Raw genomic sequence first — 13,210 nt, forward strand, 5'->3', positions numbered from 1 at the left:
CCTTTGAAGGGCCTTAGCTTCAACGTAAATTTACAACCTCATTGCGGACTAGATTGAATTACAGCAGTGCACTTCTTCCGTTCTGGTGCATGATCAACAGTATGCCAGAAGAGGTCACCATTTGCTTTGAAATCAGTCGCAGTCCTCACTGTTGCGCTAATGCCAAGGGGAGAAGGGGGGGTCAGTCGCAGGGGGATGGATTTGGGAGGGGGGGGTCAGTCGCAGGGGGATGGATTTGCTCTACCTCTATAGACGACACACCGGCTGTCCAATGCAGACTAAGATCTCTCTCAATTCAATTCACTATCCAACGCGCTCTCTCTCTCTCTCTCTCTCTCTCTCTCCAGCACCTTGCTTGCCTCCCGTGTCATTGGCCACCTGCTGTGACAAGAGCCAGCAGCAACTCCACAGTGACACGGTCACAGGGCTGAGTAACGGGACAAATAGGTTCTCCCTATAGACAAACTAAACAACCCGCGAACCAAAACAGTTTCTTGTGCCGGTCCAACCAGACTTCACGAGAAGACGCCCACACGAGGTCTGATTATAGTAGCCCACCCAACCAGAGCGGTGGCGAGCGGCTGATCAAACTTGTCAACCTGCTGTTTTTGTTGTTGTCACGGGCAGCAGCAGACAGAGAGACGGGCTGTGCTCCTTGCTAGGCGACGGGTCTAATCATTAACCTGGGTTAGCTGCCCCCCCTCATCGGAGGAGCCTCTTGCATGGATACATCATGGCTACGTTTGTCTGCAGGGTTCAGTTCTTAGACGACACCGATCCATTCAACAGCACCAACTTCCCGGAACCGACCCGACCACCTCACTACACGTTCCGAGAGGATATCCCGCTTATCAATCAGATAGCGGGAGTCCACCGGCTACTTAGAGCCCCGCATAAGGTTTGCAATGATTTAATTTTGTCACACCTATTTTATTCAGGATTAATGCATTTCAATGTTATTTTTGTTTGTTCATGTATAAACTTGGCAATGTCGTGTCAGTCACAAACTTTACCTGGTGGGCTATTTTTAAGATCACCCCGCGAACGCAGTTTGATTTTGCAGACAGGCAAGGATAATCGCGTGGCTGCAAGTATATATTGGTAGGCTACAGCATTGCAATGTCAAAGACTGTCAACAAACTTTCACACCGTTGTCAGACACTCAACAGTATTTCTTTGTCTATATTTGTCTGTTTCTCTCTCTCTCTCTCTCTCTCTCTCTCTCTCTCTCTCTCTCTCTCTCTCTCTCTCTCTCTCTCTCTCTCTCTCTCTCTCTCTCTCTCTCTCTCTCTCTCGGGTTTATCACCACTAGAGCATATTTAGCTGCAGACAGTGGCCTATCTTATTCCTGCATGACTAGTCGCCGGGTGGGTTTTCTATTCTTGTGTAACAGCGACAGGTGGGCGCGAGGCTTTCGTTTCGCTCAGCCAGCCCGATATATCCGGAGGGACGCGCGCTCCGACCCATTCATTAAACACAAAATAACATTGACAGTCACGGGAAGAGTGATGGGGCATCTGTGTCAAAAGCACTCATATAGGTGTTTGAGATTATGCAAGCCCTCGCTAGAATGTTGTGTGTGTGTGTGTGTGTGTGTGTGTGTTTGTGTCTCAGTGGGTATGGCACGTACAGACACACACACACACACACACACACACACACACACACACACAGGGAGAGAGAGACATTTCACACCACACATGTCCAATACATCAGAGTGGTTTTCCAGACCAGAAGTAATTCCACAGTGAGGCCATCTTTAAAAGCCACAAAACAAATGTCAGATGGTCCTGAGAGTACACAGACTACTGTAGATTACCTACTGTAGCCTACTCAAGGACACATGGAGTATGCATTGACTTGTTTGTAATTGTAGCTTTTGATTGAGTTGTTAAGAATCAGGCTTCGAGCCATGGGAATCCAGTTTTGACAGTAAGTCATATACTCTTAGAAAAAAAGGTACTATCTAGAACCTAAAAGTTTTCTTCAGCTGTCTGCATGGGAGAACCCTTTTGAAAAGCTATTTTGGGTTCCAGGTAGAACCCTTTTCAGTTCCATGCAGAACTCTTTCCACAGAGGGTTCTACCTGGAACCAAAAAGGGTTCTAGCTGGAACCAAGAAGGGTTCTCCTAGGGGACAGCTGAAGAACCCCTTTGGAACCCTTTTTTATAAGAGTGTAGAGTCCCATAGGGCTCTGGTCAAAAGTTGTGCACTATGGAATAGGGTGCCATTTGGGACGAACTCATAGTAGGCTTAAATGATACATTGTGATGTGATTATAATAATATGGTCAATATAAGTGTCAGATCTTCTTTATCACTGCAGTCTGGTTAGGAACCATCAGGTTATAAACTGTCTGGTTAGGAACCATCAGGTTATAAACTGTCTGGTTAGGAACCATCAGGTTATAAACTGTCTGGTTAGGAACCATCAGGTTATAAACTGTCTGGTTAGGAACCATCAGGTTATAAACTGTCTGGTTAGGGACCATCAGGTTATAAACTGTCTGGTTAGGAACCATCAGGTTATAAACTGTCTGGTTAGGGACCATCAGGTTATAAACTGTCTGGTTAGGAACCATCAGGTTATAAACTGTCTGGTTAGGAACCATCAGGTTATAAACTGTCTGGTTAGGAACCATCAGGTTATAAACTGTCTGGTTAGGAACCATCAGGTTATAAACTGTCTGGTTAGGAACCATCAGGTTATAAACTGTCTGGTTAGGAACCATCAGGTTATAAACTGTCTGGTTAGGGACCATCAGGTTATAAACTGTCTGGTTAGGGACCATCAGGTTATAAACTGTCTGGTTAGGGACCATCAGGTTATAAACTGTCTGGTTAGGAACCATCAGGTTATAAACTGTCTGGTTAGGAACCATCAGGTTATAAACTGTCTGGTTAGGAACCATCAGGTTATAAACTGTCTGGTTAGGAACCATCAGGTTATAAACTGTCTGGTTAGGGACCATCAGGTTATAAACTGTCTGGTTAGGAACCATCAGGTTATAAACTGTCTGGTTAGGAACCATCAGGTTATAAACTGTCTGGTTAGGAACCATCAGGTTATAAACTGTCTGGTTAGGAACCATCAGGTTATAAACTGTCTGGTTAGGAACCATCAGGTTATAAACTGTCTGGTTAGGGACCATCAGGTTATAAACTGTCTGGTTAGGAACCATCAGGTTATAAGCTGTCTGGTTAGGAACCATCAGGTTATAAACTGTCTGGTTAGGAACCATCAGGTTATAAACTGTCTGGTTAGGAACCATCAGGTTATAAACTGTCTGGTTAGGAACCATCAGGTTATAAACTGTCTGGTTAGGGACCATCAGGTTATAAACTGTCTGGTTAGGAACCATCAGGTTATAAACTGTCTGGTTAGGAACCATCAGGTTATAAACTGTCTGGTTAGGAACCATCAGGTTATAAACTGTCTGGTTAGGAACCATCAGGTTATAAACTGTCTGGTTAGGAACCATCAGGTTATAAACTGTCTGGTTAGGAACCATCAGGTTATAAACTGTCTGGTTAGGGACCATCAGGTTATAAACTGTCTGGTTAGGAACCATCAGGTTATAAACTGTCTGGTTAGGAACCATCAGGTTATAAACTGTCTGGTTAGGGACCATCAGGTTATAAACTGTCTGGTTAGGAACCATCAGGTTATAAACTGTCTGGTTAGGAACCATCAGGTTATAAACTGTCTGGTTAGGGACCATCAGGTTATAAACTGTCTGGTTAGGGACCATCAGGTTATAAACTGTCTGGTTAGGAACCATCAGGTTATAAACTGTCTGGTTAGGGACCATCAGGTTATAAACTGTCTGGTTAGGAACCATCAGGTTATAAACTGTCTGGTTAGGAACCATCAGGTTATAAACTGTCTGGTTAGGGACCATCAGGTTATAAACTGTCTGGTTAGGAACCATCAGGTTATAAACTGTCTGGTTAGGGACCATCAGGTTATAAACTGTCTGGTTAGGAACCATCAGGTTATAAACTGTCTGGTTAGGGACCATCAGGTTATAAACTGTCTGGTTAGGAACCATCAGGTTATAAACTGTCTGGTTAGGAACCATCAGGTTATAAACTGTCTGGTTAGGGACCATCAGGTTATAAACTGTCTGGTTAGGAACCATCAGGTTATAAACTGTCTGGTTAGGGACCATCAGGTTATAAACTGTCTGGTTAGGAACCATCAGGTTATAAACTGTCTGGTTAGGAACCATCAGGTTATAAACTGTCTGGTTAGGAACCATCAGGTTATAAACTGTCTGGTTAGGGACCATCACATCAGGTTATAAACTGGCATATAGGTGTCATAGAAACATCTGTCTGGTTTTGTAGGGATCCCATGGATCTCTCTCTCTCTCTCTCTCTCTCTCTCTCTCTCTCTCTCTCTCTCTCTCTCTCTCTCTCTCTCTCTCTCTCTCTCTCTCTCTTTCTCTCTCTCACTCGCTCTTTCGTCCCTCTCTCTCTCTCTCTCTCTCTCGCTCGCTCTGTCTTCCTCCTAACATGTCATTATGAGACTGATGGCCGTGCATTCTGATTGGCTGTTGTAAAATATAGCCTAGTGTCCCAGAATGCCTGTGGGTTAGGGCTGGAGCCTCACAACACTGTGTTCTCCTTACTTTGGCTTTCTGTGGTTTTACTGCCTGATTTCCTTCTTCTTCTTCTTCTTCTTCTTCTTCTTCTTCTTCTTCTTCTTCTTCTTCTTCTTCTTCTTCTTCTTCTTCTTCTTCTTCTTCTTCTTCTTCTTCCAATTCTTTTGGAGTCTCAGACGAAGCACTACTCACTTACACTAGCATCCACTGTGACAGAGTAAACTCAAATCTGACCCACAGAATGGTCTGAAAGTGTGTGTGTGTGCGTGAGCATGCATTCCACATTCGTGTGTGTTTGTGTCTTGCTCTGTCTTTTTTTGGTGCGTTTAGGTCTGTGTCCACTGTCCACGTGTTTGCATTTGTGTGAGTGTCTGGAATCGGACCAAAGACAACGTTGTACGTACAACTAAACTAACCCTGACACACAAACCTAATCCCTGGCCAATCCCTTTGTCCACCAGACAGACAAGCAGGGCAGGGCAGGACAGGGCAGAGCTGCAGGGAAGCCTAGAGGGATACGAGTGGCTTAAGGCTTGACAAGGGCCTGAAAGTTAAAGACTGTACGACTGACCTTATAGTAGAGGAGACTACCTGTCCTCTCCAATGTGTAGAAGCATTTGAAAGTTTTCTCTTCTGGACTACTTTACATTATGACTCTGTTCATTTGACTAAGCAGACAAAGTCAATAAACAGTCACAAGCCACAGTAGATTTGCATATCATAGTGACCAAGGGGACAACTGGGAAGTAGCTACAGTAGCCTATTCTAAGTCCCTGGCTAACTAACAGTAAACTCTAGTCCTTCAACATCAGATCTATAATCAACTGCAACATTAACTTTTCAATGCACCACCCAGGGACTCTGGACTCAAGGATTCATGAGTGAACAGACTATATGTCGTACATAGATAGTCTTAACATTGGGGTTTTTCTAGTCTCACCATCAACCAAATCTGTCTGTTACAACTAGTCATGAATGGAGTCAAGCTGTCCCCCAACACCACCAAGACTAAACAGATTACAACAAGACATGAATGGAGTCAAGCTGTCTCCAACACCACCAAGACTAAACAGATTACAACTAGTCATGGATGGAGTCAAGCTGTCTCCAACACCACCAAGAATAAACAGTTGTCTTTATTTAATGAACAAACCCTCCATTAAAACAGCATTAGGTTATTTATTAGATCTACAGAACACACCCTCTTCCTCTGTGGTTCCCATAGACATGGAAAAACGTTGTTCAAACACACACACACACACACACACACACACACACACACACACACACACACACACACACACACACACACACACACACACACACACACACACACACACACACACACACACTAACTCACATGCATACATGCACATGCACTCACACACACACACACACACACACACACAACCTAAATGCTACGTTACGTAATGTGTTATTAACGTTATCGACCCAGTGTGATGTTGTTGTTGTTTTAATGTGGAAGTAATTACGCCCTCCCTCTCTCTTTTCACTGGGAGGAGAACTAGATTAAACAATGGTAAAGCATACGAGGCTTACTACTAGCCAGTAAGGGTTGGGCTGGGGGGGCTGGGGGTTCTCATGATGAGGAGAGGTTGAGGTTTGGTTTCGGTTCCTGCTTAATCTGTAATTCCCTGGTTTGTCAAAGAGAGTATGATGTGTTATGTTTAGGGTCGGGAGTTTCTCTGTAGCCTATTGTGTTTAGGGCACAGGAGTTTGGTGGCACCTTAATTGGGGAGGACAGGTTCGTGGTAATGGCTGGAGCGGAGTCGGTTGAAAGGTATGAAATACATCAAACACATGGTTTCCATTTCTCCGTTCCAGCCATTATTATGAGCCGTCCTCCCCTCAGCAGCCTCCACTGGTTCAGGGCCAGGAGTTTCTCTGTAGCCTATTGTGTTTAGGGCCAGGAGTTTGATGTTTAGGCCTGATCACGTAATACAGGTAGTTGGATGAAGAGGAACCTTGCCTGAGACCTGAAGACTTCTGGACACTCTTCAAGCTAATGCTTAAGCTTCAGCTCGGTACACTCTTCAAGCTAATGCTTAAGCTTCAGCTCGGTACACTCTTCAAGCTAATGCTTAAGCTTCAGCTCGGTACACTCTTCAAGCTAATGCTTAAGCTTCAGCTCGGTACACTCTTCAAGCTAATGCTTAAGCTTCAGCTCGGTACACTCTTCAAGCTAATGCTTAAGCTTCAGCTCGGTACACTCTTCAAGCTAATGCTTAAGCTTCAGCTCGGTACACTCTTCAAGCTAATGCTTAAGCTTCAGCTCGGTACACTCTTCAAGCTAATGCTTAAGCTTCAGCTCAGCGGTCTAACGGTCTTGTCGGCATCATGCAGGACACCCGGGTTCGAACCCAATGGGTCAGTGCAGATATTGCAGGCTATAGTTTCTGAAGAATCTTTGAGATTCATGCAATTGATGCATCACCATCCACTCCTTCTTCGTGCCATTCTATCTGGTTTGTCCAGATATATGTGTTGTGCTATTATTAGTCCTGCTTCCCCCCATGAAGAAGGAGAGAGAGAGAGACAGTTTGTAGGGTGCTGTTACGGTATCACGTTTCATGTAGCCTACGGTGGTAACAGGACTCAGGTCTCGCTGCTACTACAGCGTTGCTGTGGAGAGGGGAAGGGGAAGACAACATGCAGAGGGGCGAAGTCCCAAATGGTGCCCTGTGGACCCTGGTCTAAAGTAGTGCACTACGTAGGGAATAGGGTGCCATTCTCTGGTCTAAAGTAGTGCACTATATAGGGAATAGGGTGCCATTCTCTGGTCTAAAGTAGTGCACTATATAGGGAATAGGGTGCCATTCTCTGGTCTAAAGTAGTGCACTACATAGGAAATAGGGTGCAATTCTCTGGTCTAAAGTAGTGCACTACATAGGGAATAAGGTGCCATTCTCTGGTCTAAAGTAGTGCACTACATAGAAAATAGGGTGCCATTCTCTGGTCTAAAGTAGTGCACTACGTAGGGAATAGGGTGCCATTCTCTGGTCTAAAGTAGTGCACTACGTAGGGAATAGGGTGCCATTCTCTGGTCTAAAGTAGTGCACTACGTAGGGAATAGGGTGCCATTCTCTGGTCTAAAGTAGTGCACTATATAGGGAATAGGGTACCATTCTCTGGTCTAAAGTAGTGCACTATATAGGGAATAGGGTGCCATTCTCTGGTCTAAAGTAGTGCACTATATAGGGAATAGGGTTCCATTCTCTGGTCTAAAGTAGTGCACTATATAGGGAATAGGGTGCCATTCTCTGGTCTAAAGTAGTGCACTATATAGGGAATAGGGTGCCATTCTCTGGTCTAAAGTAGTGCACTACATAGGGAATAGGGTGCAATTCTCTGGTCTAAAGTAGTGCACTACATAGGGAATAGGGTGCAATTCTCTGGTCTAAAGTAGTGCACTACATAAGGAATAAGGTGCCATTCTCTGGTCTAAAGTAGTGCACTACATAGAAAATAGGGTGCCATTCTCTGGTCTAAAGTAGTGCACTACATAGGGAATAGGGTGCCCTTCTCTGGTCTAAAGTAGTGCACTACATAGGGAATAGGGTGCCATTCTCTGGTCTAAAGTAGTGCACTATATAGGGAATAGGGTGCCATTCTCTGGTCTAAAGTAGTGCACTACATAGGGAATAGGGTGCCATTCTCTGGTCTAAAGTAGTGCACTATATAGGGAATAGGGTGCCATTCTCTGGTCTAAAGTAGTGCACTACATAGGGAATAGGGTGCCATTCTCTGGTCTAAAGTAGTGCACTATATAGGGAATAGGGTGCCATTCTCTGGTCTAAAGTAGTGCACTACATAGGGAATAGGGTGCAATTCTCTGGTCTAAAGTAGTGCACTACATAAGGAATAAGGTGCCATTCTCTGGTCTAAAGTAGTGCACTACATAGAAAATAGGGTGCCATTCTCTGGTCTAAAGTAGTGCACTACATAGGGAATAGGGTGCCATTCTCTGGTCTAAAGTAGTGCACTACATAGGGAATAGGGTGCCATTCTCTGGTCTAAAGTAGTGCACTACATAGGGAATAGGGTGCCATTCTCTGGTCTAAAGTAGTGCACTATATAGGGAATAGGGTGCCATTCTCTGGTCTAAAGTAGTGCACTACATAGGGAATAGGGTGCAATTCTCTGGTCTAAAGTGGTGCACTACATAAGGAATAAGGTGCCATTCTCTGGTCTAAAGTAGTGCACTACATAGAAAATAGGGTGCCATTCTCTGGTCTAAAGTGGTGCACTACATAGGGAATAGGGTGCCATTCTCTGGTCTAAAGTAGTGCACTACATAGGGAATAGGGTGCCATTCTCTGGTCTAAAGTAGTGCACTACATAGGGAATAGGGTGCCATTCTCTGGTCTAAAGTAGTGTACTACATAGGGAATAGGGTGCCATTCTCTGGTCTAAAGTAGTGCACTACATAGGAAATAGGGTGCCATTCTCTGGTCTAAAGTAGTGCACTACATAGGAAATAGGGTGCCATTCTCTGGTCTAAAGTAGTGCACTACATAGGAAATAGGGTGCCATTCTCTGGTCTAAAGTAGTGCACTACATAGGGAATAGGGTGCCATTCTCTGGTCTAAAGTAGAGCACTACATAGGGAATAGGGTGCCATTCTCTGGTCTAAAGTAGTGCACTACATAGGGAATAGGGTGCCATTCTCTGGTCTAAAGTAGTGCACTACATAGGAAATAGGGTGCCATTCTCTGGTCTAAAGTAGTGCACTACATAGGGAATAGGGTGCCATTTGGGGCGCAGTCATGTCGGACCTCAAAAGTGGTCTCATGTCGAGATTAGTCCATCTCGTCCCATGCCATCTGTTGGTTAGATCCAGCTTCAATCCCAAATGATAATAGCCACCATCTATCATCAATGGTGTAATAAGCTGCTCTGCATGCCTTTTTTACATCTAAAATTGAAGTCTCAGACAGAAATTCATTATTTAAGTAATAACTAGTGCCATACAGAGTTAAGTCATAATCCACAACAGAATGGTGACTGGTTGGTAGATAAGCCCTGTCCATTGGGAAATGGGAAACCCCCATGTTGGCGTCATGCAGTTCTTGTTCCCTTCTATTTCTCTAAGAGATACCACGGCGTTGGGGTTTTAAGGTTCGGGTTAGTGGTTTTAATGCACCATACTTCCAACCTTTCTAGTATGTCTGGCCAGACAGTCACTGGGAGGGCCAGTAGAGTTTAGCCGTCTCCCTGTAGAGTTAGTGGTATAATATCCCTCATTTCAAAACCACCAAACTTCTGTCCTTCCCAGTACAGCTAGCTAGCTTCCCTCTGTACTGATCTATACATGGTAACACCCTCTCTATAGCTACGGCTAGCAGGCTGGGTCACACCCTCTCTCTAGCTACGGCTAGCAGGCTGGGTCACACCCTCTCTCTAGCTACGGCTAGCAGGCTGGGTCACACCCTCTCTCTAGCTACGGCTAGCAGGCTGGGTCACACCCTCTCTATAGCTACGGCTAGCACGCTGGGTCACACCCTCTCTATAGCTACGGCTAGCACGCTGGGTCACACCCTCTCTCTAGCTACGGCTAGCAGGCTGGGACACACCCTCTCTCTAGCTACGGCTAGCAGGCTGGGTCACACCCTCTCTCTAGCTACGGCTAGCAGGCTGGGTCACACCCTCTCTCTAGCTACGGCTAGCAGGCTGGGTCACACCCTCTCTCTAGCTACGGCTAGCAGGCTGGGTCACACCCTCTCTCTAGCTACGGCTAGCACGCTGGGTCACACCCTCTCTCTAGCTACGGCTAGCAGGCTGGGACACACCCTCTCTCTAGCTACGGCTAGCAGGCTGGGTCACACCCTCTCTCTAGCTACGGCTAGCAGGCTGGGACACACCCTCTCTCTAGCTACGGCTAGCAGGCTGGGACACACCCTCTCTCTAGCTACGGCTAGCAGGCTGGGTCACACCCTCTCTCTAGCTACGGCTAGCAGGCTGGGTCACACCCTCTCTCTAGCTACGGCTAGCAGGCTGGGTCACACCCTCTCTCTAGCTACGGCTAGCAGGCTGGGTCACACCCTCTCTCTAGCTACGGCTAGCACGCTGGGTCACACCCTCTCTCTAGCTACGGCTAGCAGGCTGGGTCACACCCTCTCTCTAGCTACGGCTAGCAGGCTGGGTCACACCCTCTCTCTAGCTACGGCTAGCAGGCTGGGTCACACCCTCTCTCTAGCTACGGCTAGCAGGCTGGGTCACACCCTCTCTATAGCTACGGCTAGCAGGCTGGGTCACACCCTCTCTCTAGCTACGGCTAGCAGGCTGGGTCACACCCTCTCTCTAGCTACGGCTAGCAGGCTGGGTCACACCCTCTCTCTAGCTACGGCTAGCAGGCTGGGTCACACCCTCTCTCTAGCTACGGCTAGCAGGCTGGGTCACACCCTCTCTCTAGCTACGGCTAGCACGCTGGGTCACACCCTCTCTCTAGCTACGGCTAGCAGGCTGGGTCACACCCTCTCTCTAGCTACGGCTAGCAGGCTGGGTCACACCCTCTCTCTAGCTACGGCTAGCAGGCTGGGTCACACCCTCTCTCTAGCTACGGCTAGCAGGCTGGGTCACACCCTCTCTCTAGCTACGGCTAGCAGGCTGGGTCACACCCTCTCTCTAGCTACGGCTAGCAGGCTGGGTCACACCCTCTCTCTAGCTACGGCTAGCAGGCTGGGTCACACCCTCTCTCTAGCTACGGCTAGCAGGCTGGGTCACACCCTCTCTCTAGCTACGGCTAGCAGGCTGGGTCACACCCTCTCTCTAGCTACGGCTAGCAGGCTGGGTCACACCCTCTCTCTAGCTACGGCTAGCAGGCTGGGTCACACCCTCTCTCTAGCTACGGCTAGCAGGCTGGGACACACCCTCTCTCTAGCTACGGCTAGCAGGCTGGGACACACCCTCTCTCTAGCTACGGCTAGCACGCTGGGTCACACCCTCTCTCTAGCTACGGCTAGCACGCTGGGTCACACCCTCTCTCTAGCTACGGCTAGCAGGCTGGGACACACCCTCTCTCTAGCTACGGCTAGCAGGCTGGGTCACACCCTCTCTATAGCTACGGCTAGCACGCTGGGACACACCCTCTCTCTAGCTACGGCTAGCACGCTGGGTCACACCCTCTCTATAGCTACGGCTAGCAGGCTGGGTCACACCCTCTCTCTAGCTACGGCTAGCAGGCTGGGTCACACCCTCTCTCTAGCTACGGCTAGCAGGCTGGGTCACACCCTCTCTCTAGCTACGGCTAGCAGGCTAGGTCACACCCTCTCTCTAGCTACGGCTAGCAGGCTGGGTCACACCCTCTCTCTAGCTACGGCTAGCAGGCTGGGTCACACCCTCTCTCTAGCTACGGCTAGCAGGCTGGGTCACACCCTCTCTCTAGCTACGGCTAGCAGGCTGGGTCACACCCTCTCTCTAGCTACGGCTAGCAGGCTGGGTCACACCCTCTCTCTAGCTACGGCTAGCAGGCTGGGTCACACCCTCTCTCTAGCTACGGCTAGCAGGCTGGGTCACACCCTCTCTCTAGCTACGGCTAGCAGGCTGGGTCACACCCTCTCTCTAGCTACGGCTAGCAGGCTGGGTCACACCCTCTCTCTAGCTACGGCTAGCAGGCTGGGTCACACCCTCTCTCTAGCTACGGCTAGCAGGCTGGGTCACACCCTCGCTCTAGCTATGGCAGGGCTACAGCAGGGTTAAATATAGATGGGCTATGTATAGTCTGTGAGCCTTTCCGTCTGTCTCTGTGAGGGAGAGTGACCCTGCTGCCCGGTGGGTCTTGTGATCTGAGGGTTCTTGTGGACAATGTGGTCATGCAGCTAGACTGAACTGGACAGCATGGTAGAACAGTAGAGGACACGTCAGGTCAGGAGGGACTACTATATGAATGCTGACCTGGTTGGCTATATGTCCAGTAGTAAAAACAAATTGGTCATTGATTCAAAACAATACACATTTGGTTTTCCCTCGAGGTATTGAAAAAAACTACTTACTCCACATTGACATACTACACTACTTTTCACTACAGCAGGGAACCATGACACTGTATGGTGCTGTCTCTGTATGGTGCTGTCTCTGTATGGTGCTGTCACTGTATGGTGCTGTCTCTGTATGGTGCTGTCTCTGTATGGTGCTGTCTCTGTATGGTGCTGTCACTGTATGGTGCTGTCTCTGTATGGTGCTGTCTCTGTATGGTGCTGTCACTGTATGGTGCTGTCTCTGTATGGTGCTGTCTCTGTATGGTGCTGTCACTGTATGGTGCTGTCTCTGTATGGTGCTGTATCTGTATGGTGCTGTCTCTGTATGGTGCTGTCTCTGTATGGTGCCGTCTCTGTATGGTGCCGTCTCTGTATGGTGCTGTCTCTGTATGGTGCTGTCTCTGTATGGTGCTGCTCTGTATGGTGCTGTCACTGTATGGTGCTGCTCTGTATGGTGCCGTCTCTGTATGGTGCTGTCTCTGTATGGTGCTGTCTCTGTATGGTGCTGTCACTGTATGGTGCTGTCTCTGTATGGTGCTGTATCTGTATGGTGCTGTCTCTGTATGGTGATGTCTCTGTATGGTGCCGTCTCTGTATGGTGCTGTCT

The 13,210-nt window shown here is 47.7% G+C and overlaps 1 protein-coding gene across 1 annotated transcript in view; it reads left to right on the top strand.

Moving 5' to 3' along the window:
- Nucleotides 1-294: 294 nt before the first annotated feature.
- Nucleotides 295-13,210, top strand: part of LOC121586871 (FH1/FH2 domain-containing protein 3) — a 154,573-nt gene continuing 141,657 nt past the window's right edge. Inside the window, exon 1 of the mRNA XM_041903886.2 lies at nt 295-898. Coding sequence (XP_041759820.2) covers nt 734-898 — 165 coding nt within the window. The 5' untranslated portion in view covers nt 295-733. The remainder of the gene's footprint in view (nt 899-13,210) is intronic.

The sequence above is a fragment of the Coregonus clupeaformis genome, chromosome 17, assembly GCF_020615455.1.
Source record: "Coregonus clupeaformis isolate EN_2021a chromosome 17, ASM2061545v1, whole genome shotgun sequence".
In the NCBI taxonomy this organism is placed as follows: domain Eukaryota; kingdom Metazoa; phylum Chordata; class Actinopteri; order Salmoniformes; family Salmonidae; genus Coregonus; species Coregonus clupeaformis.